The 12187-nt window shown below is 42.5% G+C and overlaps 1 protein-coding gene across 1 annotated transcript in view; it reads left to right on the forward strand.

The window, feature by feature from the left end:
• The first annotated feature begins 1513 nt into the window (after positions 1 to 1513).
• adgra2 (adhesion G protein-coupled receptor A2) overlaps positions 1514 to 12187 on the forward strand; it is a 39613-nt gene continuing 28939 nt past the window's right edge. Inside the window, exon 1 of the mRNA XM_006784010.3 lies at positions 1514 to 2554. Within this exon, the coding sequence (XP_006784073.2) occupies positions 2265 to 2554 (290 nt within the window). The 5' untranslated portion in view covers positions 1514 to 2264. The remainder of the gene's footprint in view (positions 2555 to 12187) is intronic.

The following is a 12187-nucleotide window of genomic DNA, read 5'->3' on the forward strand; positions in this document are numbered from 1 at the left end:
GTGTGGAGTACATAGAGAGAAAATGTTGGACCGACATTAAAGTTTGTCTGGATGCCATTAAGTACAATTTGATGTAATGTGCAGTTTGGGACGTGACATTTTAAAATGGAAACTGTGCTCTCCAGATGAGAGAGATCTGGGCCTTGTGGAGCTGGACGGGGGTGTTGTACTTGAAGCCTTATTTAACGGCTTGGATAAACAGCCCTCTGTTTCATTTGTGAACAGGCGCCCATCTACTCCTTGTGCTTTCTTTCAATAATTGCACCGGCTTTTTCAGCCTATTCCCGACGTAAAGTATCATATACAGGAATAACAAACCAGGGGTCCACTGTGTGGTTCAGAGCACAGTGCGCTTTTATACTGCCAGGCTGCTTGCATGACTGAGGTGCCTGCAGTTTGGATATGTCAGTGAATAGTTGTCAAGCCCAATTGCATAAAATCCCGTTTCAAAAGCTTTCCTGCTTCACCTTCTCATATTTTGAAATGCTCTCCAGATTTGAATCGCCACGGTTTCCATCCTCCTGAGCCTCTCGTATATCAAAAGGTATTTTTAAAACTGAAATATTGTATTTTGGGAAGTTTCCATACACGCAGGGAGAAAAAAAGAGCAGGAGAGCCAGAGGACGGATTCTTTTACTTTCAGGGGAGAAATGTAATGTTTCTGTAATATATATATATATATATATATATATCTTTCAACAAAATATTTAATGTTTTTTATTATCTCAGAATAATTGAGGAAGAACATTCAGTGAACATTTGATGGAATAGGACTGAAAAAAGCTTATCTGTATTGGAGCCCTGACAGCTTCTTTGTGCCAGCCACTCCAGTTTCAGCATTTATGAGAAGCCACTCGGAAACAAAAGAAAACATGCCATTAATCTAGAAGTTATCATCTACAATATGACACCCCATTCTCTGCGTCTACATTTTAAAGATCAATAACTCTAATCATAACTCTTTCTGCAGCAACAATATCACATTTGCCGTAGCGTATCTGTAAAAGTCTTTGCTTCCTCTGCTTCCCGTCGATTGAATGAAAACTCTTTGATCTGCTCCAAAGGCACAATACAATGAAGACTTTCCACATTCATTCATAATTTTAGTTTTAGGCTCCCGGTGCAGGCAGGCACTGAAATCAAGACCTTTCAGACTTCTACACCCAGGCCAATCAACATTTTCAAAAGCCGTTTCCCTTTGTGATGAATTTATCATTGAACGTATTATTGTTGTAATGGGATAAAAGCCAAAAGTTGAGTTAATAACTAGGCCTAATTATTTCGATAATTATTTCAGTTTTGCTTATAGGTGAAATATTTGTGGGTTTTAGGCAAATTCATATCCATAATATTAAACCTAATGGGCCGTATTTTTTTTTTCTTTTTCTTTTTTTGTGAAGGCGTGTAACGTGAGTCGTCGTTGCCCTGACCCCCTCCCCGGTCACATGTGGAACCTCCTCTCTGTCTCGCTCTGTGCTGATCCGGATGCGCTAGGACCGCGGGGACCAGGGCGCAGACGAAGACGGAATGGGCGCACTTGGGGTAGTAACCAAGTGATTTTTGAGTGTGACAGAGGCAAGCAAGCAAAACCGCTAGATTCTGGGAATTACACCGCAGCTCCGAGCTCACTTCTAAACGAACTAAAAGTTGCTGTTTTTTGTTTGTTTCTTTTTTCCAACAAGTTCAAACTGAATTCAAGTTGCGCGTGAGAGTAAGCAACGGAGAGCTTGGGGATTGGAGAAAAACACTGAGGAAAACTTTCAAGAGATGCGAGCAAGTGAAAAAGAGAATAAATTTTTGTTCATATAAACGACAGCGTGGCTGTGGATGTGACTGCTCAGCCGTCAATCTCACCAACCCCTGGATTAAGTTGGCAGAGAGCGAGATAACGGTAATCTGGACACTCCCACTTCTCTAAAGGTAATTAACACAGCCATCAACTTTTTAGAGACATATTTGATCGCTTTTTTTCTAACTGTAGTGGACGTTTGGATGGTGACACATCTCTTGGATTTATTAAAAGCGTTTGGACCAGAGGGAGTTGTGCGCCCGGGCTGCCATGACATAACGGGACACTTGGGAAAAAAATCAACGGCGCTGAATATTTCTGGAATGACCGGATGGCGAGTGTCCATTGTTGAGCGGATCCTTTAACCTTGCCATTCATTCAAGGCCTGAAAGCTGATTTTATTATTATTGTTGTTATTATAACTTTCTTCTCGCCCACATTACACCCACTGAAAGCTCCATGGTGCAGATATGGGATGACTGGAGGCTGGGGTGCAGCTGAGGTGAGATCCAGCCGAAGGACAATGTTTGCGCCCGGCGTTGGCATCCCTCTGCTGCCGGGGCGTCTGGTACTGATGCTGCTCCTGTTGCCGAGGCTCTACCAGGCTTGCCCGGGGCTGCTCGCCTCCACCAGTGGCTGCAGCTGCGCGGAAGAGCGCCCCAAACTACACAGCGTCCAGGCTGTGGGGATCAGGGTCAGCTGCAGCAAGGGGGAGCTGACTGAACTTCCGGATCCCGGCTTGCTGCCCAACAGAACCGTCACTCTGTGAGTTGGAACACTTTGAGCATCACTGTAACATTCAAACTGACAAATTAACAGTGTATTATTATCATAAGGCTGGATTTTTGAAGGCTGGGCCTGACATACTGGTGTCACTGGTACAATTAGCCTCATTTCTGTCCTCTGGTGTCACTCAGCTTTCATAATAGTCTTTCTGAATGTCCCCTAAACATTTTGGAGGGGAAATATTATCCAATCTTTTTAAACAACTTGTTTCCATAGTTAAATTAAGTAGAAGTCACAGGATGTCCATGTCATAGGATTAGAGAAGTCACCTATAGTTGTTCATTCTTAAAAAGTACTCCCAATGTGATTATCATCTAAGGCTTAAGTATTCTGGGAGCCACACACCGATGACCCCTTGACCTTAGTTTTACCTACATTAATGGCTTTCTGTGTTAATAAGACTTGTCAGGTTAGGCGCTTACATCTTGATTTACTTTAACTGCCGGGCTGAACGCTGCCATGCTGCAAACCATTAAAACGAGCGTTGAGAGGGCATAGGGCTGACTGTAGCCATCATCTGGCCCTGCCTCTCTGACACAACTCTGTCGCTTTAAATTAGACTCAGCCAGACGCCCTGTCTTCAGCTCGCTCCTTCTTCTTCCACCACCGCCGCCGCTCATGCACATGGCCCAGCTGACTTGGCCTCGCAGAACTAGAATAAACAGAAACACATTATAAGTATTTTATGTCTGAGTCTTTGCTTTACTGGTGGGCGTCTCCTTAAATGCCGCAACACCCTGTCTCACTATCTCCTTCTGTTGAAAAGGGAGGGGAAAAAAAACATCTGGCGAGAGCTGGACAGCACTAATCCTGACCCAGAATAGTTGCATATTTGTAATTATAAAGCAGTTATTTGTGTGGTCTGTTTTGGACCAAACTTGAAAGCACTACCATCACTTGCCAAAGTACACTATTGCCCATGACTGATGGCCTACGGATCTATTAGTGACACATTTCTTTGGACAGTAACACACCACTTTCTTCACAGCTGCTCAGTCTTTTGAAGACATTGCTCATTCCCACAGTGTGTTAGTGTCTCTGTACTCTGACCCAGCGGGAGAAATGCTAAGTGCACATCGTCACAGGGGGAAAAACATGTTCAACTGCCCCAGTGGAGAAAGCATATGAGGTAAAGTGAGGGGATTTATGCCCAGGAGAGCTAAAGCCAGCCAGCAGTCCATTTATAGGGCTTTATGTTTCTTGCTTATTAAAGGCAGGATAAACATCTGGGGAACACATTGCTGAAAAGCCTGAGGAGGCGAAATGGCTCGGGTGGCAGTGGTTGAGGTGACTTAAGATAATCTCCTGTACCCACACTTAACTTTGGTTAAGATGTTTTGTGCATGCGCTTTGCATTCTGTGACACTTTTTTGATTAAGCTCTCTGCCAGGCGAAAACAATTCCGCTTGCAATCCACCATTTTCTCTATATCCCGGGAACGACGGTGTCTAGAAAGTTTGTTTTCCTGAGGATTCGGTGAGTCTTTTCAAGCGCCTGCGTTCCCACTGTTGCTCGTGACATTAGCTCCAGATGTGGAATGCGAGAAGTTGTGTGGGTATTCGTGTTATTCCTGACATTCCACAGACGCTCTGAAACTGCAGACAGTATCCCAGGTGCGGCATAGGAGCTTTTTCCATGCCCTACATCACTTTTCCTCCTCTCCAGAATCGGAGGGCTTGAGAGCCAGGCCCTGCTGCCCTCTCTCTGGGGCAGCCTGGAGGAATGCTCTCCTCCATGCTGAGCAGGCAAAGGCTGGAGGACACCAGGCCTTGGGCTTCCGGGGCTGGCTGCTACGTGTAATTCACAACAGCTGGCCCCTGTGAACATTCCAGCTGAGGCCCCTGAGCCTCATGGGAAAACCCGACGGCGATTTGTTTATTAAAACTATTAGCTGGCTGTTTGTTGCTCCTGCCATCCATAAAGGAGCAGCAAACAGTCCACCCGCCTGACCCCCCCAATATTATCACCTCCTCCTATCGCTCGTCAGTGTCTCTGTTTGGAGTTTGTTTACACTGCTGTGTGTGTCACGTTTACACATCGCCATTTCTTTAAACTTATGCTTATCAGTAGTTTAATGGTGTATAAATTTATTCTCAGCCTTCTCCCTCGAGCTCCAGTCGTTTGTCCCACTTTCATTCGTTTCTCTCTTTATCTACATCCCCCCTCCCCCCGCTCTCTATCATGAGTTCATCCACATGCAGTAACTCTCAACCTAAATATTTAGTCGTCTTGGTAGGAAACTGCCATGTCCAAACTCCTTCCAGATGTGAGCTTGAGCAGGCTTGTGTTTAGGCCTAATTATGCACGGCTGCAGAGGAGGTGGATCGCTGAGAGAGGAAGAGGAGTGGAAAGGGAAGAGAGGGTAAAACTGATAAGGGTGTGAAAGTGAAAAGTTCTGTTGAGGAGAAAGTGGGAAAAGACGGTGTAGGTTAAAAAGAGGCCGGAGCGAGGGAAGAAGGTCGAATACGAGGAGTAGAAGAAGTGGGACGAGGGAATCAAAGGGGAAAGAAAGAAAGAAAGCTGAGCAAGAAAAATGATGGAGAGAGGAGAAGTTTGGCAGGCAGTTCAGAGGGATGTGCCCCTGGAGACTGAAAACTCCCCATCCCCTGACTAACAGATCTTTAGCTCCGAGTTGAGACACAAGAGGAGGAGGCAGGGCTCCTAAATGCATCAGCATAGCTTCACTTTTAATACATTACTTCGTGTCTCTAATATTTTGGACGTTACATTTGTCTTTGCCTGTTAGCAGAATTATGCAAAACTACAATTTTGGGTAACACCACTGCCGCTGAAGCAGCTGGTTGGAGCTGGAGTTAATTTTTAAGCAATATGCCCAATATTCATAAGATCTATGATAAATCCATATGATATCAATTTTTTGGTTTGTGTTTTAAGTTTGCTAAAATTTCACAGGCTCCGTTGTTTCCAATCTTCATCAGAACTGGACCAGATCGTCTTCATACCAAGATATTATATGGATTTCTAATTTTCAAAAGCTTTTATTCATCATGGCAATGAAGCTGTTGAAAAGGAAGTTAGCTCATATCTTGGCAACGCGTTCAAGGACATACATGGACGCGGGACTTTGTTTTGACGAAGTGCAAACAGTCTTTCTTCATTTGCTGCAAAATCGAATAACTTTTGGTTACTTAAAAGAAATAATTCTCCTCTGTGATAATGCCAAGGGAGGTTCAAATCTGAGACATTTTCTAATGCAACTGGCATATTGTTTTTTTATCAAGAGCAGATTGGATGTTTCTGTCATAATAATTCAGCTGGATGAACTGAGAGAACTCATCTGTGTCAAAAAAGACTGCAGATCTCTACAGCTTAGACACTGAAGGCACCAGCTTCTCCATGCCCCAAGCTTAGGTTATTTAGTTATGCTTAACACCTGGCCAGTCAGAATGGTACAGGCCTTACTAGTACTGGTAAAAGTCAGAAAAGCTGTTTTCCCCAGTTTTATGCATCCCAAATAGCCTAAAAGAAAATGAGCGAATTGGCAGGAGAAAGGCTCAGTGACTACAGGATGCTCCCAGTAAAGCTAAGAAGACTACACTGAGGCTATTGACAGAGGGAGGAACATCTGTAACTCCTCTAAACAGCTTACATCTCTAACAGAAGCTGTCTCTTATGCCTCTATAGCAAAAGTTCATAGTTTCCATTCTCTCAACTGGTTTGGAGTGTAAATACACTTTTCTTACATACCTGTCAATACCAGAGACTTCACAGAACTGTTTCTGTCAGACTTCAGCCTGACAGCTATAGTATGTTTTTAAAGACTGATGTCGATATTTGATGATTTAAAAATCCAATAATATTGTCAGATTTTTTTTTTCTTTCAGACACCTGAAACGCAAAAAAAAATAAAAAATCATTTGTTATGTGTAGGTATTTAGTGATTCTGCCTGACTCTGTTTTGTTTGTAGTTCCAAACACTTGTTGGCAAAAGGGATGTTGCAGAGTGCCCCCTGGTGGGCAAACTATGCAACTTCCTGGCTGAAGGGTGTTTCCGTTGACTCTTCTTTACTTGTTTCATTTTCAGTCATTTGCTGTTATAAATGGCAATATCAATAGATCAGAAAATATTTAATATTGGCCTAAAATTTTGGCCCGTTGATAAATTGGTCCAGCTGTAGAGTTCGAAATTCCAGTTAGCTAACTGTTTATGTATGCGATTGGAATGACAAATCGGGCATTTTTGTTAACCCCCCCCACCCCCCAAAAAAACAAAACATCCAGGTTGGTATTCCAATAATAATGTAATTTGACCTGAAAAGTGTGGATGCCAACTGTTGCAAAATGAGCCCATTAATCACAATGATTGATGGGCTCATTACTAACAAGTTATTATAATTTTAATGGAATATCCACATACGCATAATTTCATCAACCCCTGTGTCCCAAAGCCAAATGTTGTTTATTATGTTGAAATTGTTATTGAAAGTTTAGCTCTGCTGACTAAAGAAGCTGTAATCTTTCGGTATCGGCTATTTCAGTGTTTTCAGCATCTTCAGACTTTCTTCGTAAACTGATCACAGAATTCTTGTTGTATGAAGTGAAGGCTGTTTCAGAAGATTTCATACTGTAGGTTCTACTACTGCATTAGGGAACAGGACAAAATGGATTTAATAATAATGAAAATGTGGGAGGCTGTGGGGCACAGCTTAGCAGAAGGAAGAGTTCATTCAATCTTTCATCTGAAAAAGGATGTTTCACAGACAATCAGCTGGCAGACATATGCAAATATGCCAGTTTGGAGTATCTGTGTTGAAGCAAGCAATATATATGTATCATTAGCTAACTGGTATACGTATCCTGCAGATTCATGCTATAGTCCTGAAACACCCAAAGAAAAACGAGTGCAGCGTGGGGGCAGCTGTGTTTGTTTTAGCGCTTTAATGAATAACAGATAAATGAAGAGAACGTACAGTGGCAGCTCATGTGCAAATGTGCTGGTGCTTCATAACTTGTGGTTTGTACCCAAGTCAAAGCTGTGCTCCTCGTTTGGCGTACTTTCTTGTCATCATTGTCAGTGACTGATGGCTGTGGCTCAGTGGATGCCAGCCTGAGCGAGTGGGCTCAGATGCTCAGAGTGAGGGTCAGCAGCATGCCCATCCTTGGCGTGATCGCCCCCCTCCTCCCTCCCCATCCAAGACAGCTGCAGTTGCTCTCTCTGCATGCTTGAACTTGAGCCCAGTATGTCAGTGTGGCTAAATGGCAGTCAAGGGTTTCAGATGAAAGTATTTCAGCAACAATATTTTTATCAGTGAGGATCATGGAAGTGAATGTCTGCCCATTTACTTCCTTCAGACAGTATGTTTTTGCATGATTTCTGCATTAAAACCAGCATCACTTGAGATGCAAACTTTATGTTTACATATACAGAGATAAACTAGTTTTTGCTCTTTAGTGTCACATTTTTTTGTGTGACCTAGGTCACTTTGACTTTTTTTTTTGTCCAGTGTCCTGCACAAACTTACGTTAGGTCATTGTTGCACAGCTAACAGACAACACATCGGCATAAAACAGCTGGCTATCCCTTCCAACTTTTATCAGTTCAACTCTTAGCAAGAAAGCAGATAAAAGCTTGATTTTTGAGCTATTCCTACAACCACATTTTGTCTTCATCTTCATCTCATGTAGATGATGTGCTTGAGTGGCACTGCCAGCAAACACACCACTGCTGTCTGTGTGTTCTTTTCACCATGTTTATTTAACTAACTTACGTATAGTTTCTCTATCAAATGTCCTCATGAGCAGTCTCTTAGTTTGTTCACAGCTGCTAGCAAAATGTACGGCACACGCCCTGTTACACTGTTGTGGTTGCTCCTTCTCCATAGCCATTTGAACCAGCATAATTATTAGAATTTTACAGGATTTATATATTAAAAACTTTTCTATAATATTACTAGTGTTAGCAGTGGCTGAACTAATCCTGCAAAATCTACACCTACAAGAATATGCTACACCAGCATCTAAGCAGTCTGCCTCTAAAAAGGAGTGATGGAAAAGCCTTTTTGTTAACCCCACATTCATCTGGTTTGAGTCTTTTCATTTTTGGCTCTGTTTATCTGCCCATCACGAAGCCCGATATCATTTGCTACATCTGCTACGCCCTCTGAGTGTCTATTTTTTCAAAGCCAGCTCACCTCAGTAGTATAATTGGCTGCCTACAGTATTAATCTATGTGCCTTTAATCGCTGTGCTATCTTCTGAGTCACATCATCAGCCTCTCACTTGTGGCAAATGGGAGGCTGGATACCCAAGGGCCAGCAGATGTGTCAGTGGTTTATGATTGGTCTGTGAGTCAGTGTTTGTCAGATAGGAGCGTGACTACGAGACATCCCGAATGACATCTTATCATCAGGGAAAGTTCACAGAGAGAGAGAGAGAGGGAAAGAGAGAGCGTGCTGGCTGGGCATTCCTGAAGAGTTTATTTATGTGGGGAAAGGTGTTGAGACGAGGGGGAGCAGACTCCCCTCCACACATGTTAGGTGTGGCCGTGGTCAGCAATAAATCAAAAAAGCAAACAACGGCCTGACACTGGATACTCCGAGTTTTCTACTGCAGCTGCAGCACCTGCCAGTGCCACACAAGCCTTGTATTTTATTAAGTCCTTGCAGTTCAAGGTAACATAAGCAGAGAGGGAGTCTTTGCCGTCATACTGTGTGTACTGCAGCTGCCCGCCCGTTTGCTTGATGAATGTGCATTTCACTTATCACCTTGTTGTGTTTGTTGATTAAATGGCCGCGGTGTTCCAAAACTTGGCAAAAACAGCGGTGTGTTGTCATAGTAATCTCATACCCCCAAGTGGCTTTTTGTTATTTTAGTTTTTCCTTTCTCGCTGCTCTCTTCTTATCTTACTCCAAAAATGCCTGACTTTGGCTTTTCTTTGCCAGCGCTAACTTCCCGCTCCCTGTGTCTGACCACAGCGGCCCCCAAAGTTCCTGCTCCGGGTCGACAACACATGGGACGGAGATAATGGGTGTCTGTAGTGGGAATGCCTGTGGCTTGCGTGTGTGTGTCTTTGAACTAATCTATGGCAATGCAGTGCAATCATCTTCTGAATTTTTGATACTTTTATATTACTTAGAGTATACTAAGTAACTGTATCCATCAGCATGAATAATGTGCTTACACTTTCAGTTTTAGAGGGTGGGTTGACCTGGACAATTTTACAGCAACTACAGAAGGTATCGAACGTGCAAGAACAGTAACGTGCCGAGCAAAGAGGCTGAACTTAGTGCTTCATGGCTTTGGACATGGCTAGTGCCATTTTATCACCAATTTGGATTTAAGCACAACAATTAAGAGCTAAAAGTCTGCATTAGTCTGTGTACTAACACTAAATGAACATATGGCAGAATTTAAAGTCAAGGAAAGCTTTTGGGTTTCCTTTTGTCAGTCATGTCAGTGTGCTTGAATGAAAACACATGCAGATAGGTTGCTCCTCTGAAAATGTTTTTAAATGCCACATTGTCACAAACAAATAAGCAGTTCAATCAGCAGCTTATCCACCGCTCTCTTACTATGAATGAACTGCATATGGTAATCCTTCCTCTGGATTATTGTATATGCTTTTATAAGCGCCTGTTGTTGTGATTTGGTGCTATATAAATACAATGAAATTGAATTAAACTGAATTTCAAAGTTCATCAGGTTGGAGGCTCTCATTAGCTTGCAGCAGATCTCCATAGCAGAGTAAAGACTGCTGTCGACAGATGTTGGAGTTCACCAGACTGCATGATGATAGATAACAGATTGTAAATTTATAAATTGCATGGCAAGTATAGGTGTAAACCTTTGCCAATCTGTCCTAGAGTGATTGCAGTCGATCTGAGTTGTATGGCGATTGTTGGGAGACAGCTTGCCTTGGCGACCTGTGCAATCGCCATGTGGTAGAAGTGGATTACCCAGTTGAGGGTGTTGCACGCACAAACTATGATCACCCATACAACCAGAGCTTATATTGTTCACTTGCACTCCCCTATCAGCAGCACAGGGATGGAAAACAAATAAATTGCTTTATATGTGGAAGGGGCTTTAGATGGAAAGATAAATACTGCAAGTAGTATTACAAATAACAACCCCAGCTTCGTCCCCGAGGTAACGTCATGTGACCACATTGTTTTTTCCTAAGAAACAAATTGTTAAATAAAAAAGAGATACTGATAGTGTGTTTTTGTATCTTTATCAACGGTACTCAAGTATATAAAACTAACCAGCAGCTCATCTTCATCGTTACTCAAAACCATTGTATTATTGAGTGCATGGAGCCACAACAAACTAAACATCTGTTGCTTGGATTGTTTTATCCTTTACACTGTCTATGAATAAGAGCTGGTTTAGAGCTGCATTTAAAGTGACTGAACAAGTTGTGACATAAAGCAATAACCCTTGATTAAAATCTTCTTGATGGCTTAACCGCTGTTTAAAGATACAGTATGAATGTGTGTTCCTTCGGAAAGAATGGTGGTCTACCAGTTTTTATTACAGATGCCTTTTGATTATTTAATACACTGTGGTAGCCTCTGGTGTTGAAACGTTGGTAAATCTGAATTGAGCCCTGACTGTCATTCGAGAAAGCATTACTGCTGCACAGAAATGAAAAAAGAAAAAACAACCTTCTCACAGATTCCTCTAAAGGCACTCAGTATCTGGGGCAAAAAGATTTTAGCCAAGCCTTTGTAAACGCGGCCTGATTTCCCAGCAGTCTTTGCTGGGAATCAGAAAACAGAGGCTGGTTATGAAACAGAACAATGAGACAATGTTAACAGGCATACACCACATTCCACTCACTGTCTCAAATGGCTAAATTCACTAAATTGCCTCATTAAAAGTGTAAAAACACTTTAGACAGTGATTAAACGGACTATTGTGTTCCTGCACTCCAGCCATAAACTTTCCAGTTTGGTTTGTCTTGACGAGTCTTTGACTATAAATATTGCACTAATTTATTGCAGCCTCACAGTAAGGCGGTTTTATTTCAGCTTGTGTTCCCTGATTGTTAATATTTGTGGCAGCTACTTGTTTATGTCTTTGGAGTTCACTGGTTTCTCAGCTTTAATAAATTGTATATTGAAGCGCTTTTGGTAGACAGTTCCTGATAGCAGAACTCGATGAATTGTCTAATAAGACCAACTTGAAGTGGAGACCTTCCTCTCCAAATCGTGTATTGTGTGTGTGTGTGTGTGTGTGTTAGCCTGTGCGCACACATATGGGAAGGGCGTGCATGGCCACATCTCTCAAAATAGGCTCCAGTCCTCCCCTCTCTAATTAGAGACATTTAAAAAACCCAGATTTTAATTTTAGACTAGTAGTTTTTGGACCACTTATGCGCGCACACACACACACATACCCATCGAGTTAAACATACACACTTTCCATATAAATAAATCTGATAGGTCACACACTAGTACATATAAATCTGCGCGCACGCACACAGACACACACACACACCACAAACCACAAAGCCTAACTGCTTGGCCCTGCATGGTAACCCAAGCACAATGCAGTACACTCTATAATAAGCGGTTCAACATATCAGATGCAGGAGCACACTCCCCACGCTAGGCCTTGAGGGACATAAATATGATAACAAAACTGAGT

The sequence above is a fragment of the Neolamprologus brichardi genome, chromosome 12, assembly GCF_056152115.1.
Source record: "Neolamprologus brichardi isolate AB-2024 chromosome 12, ASM5615211v1, whole genome shotgun sequence".
Classification (NCBI taxonomy): Eukaryota; Metazoa; Chordata; class Actinopteri; order Cichliformes; family Cichlidae; genus Neolamprologus; species Neolamprologus brichardi.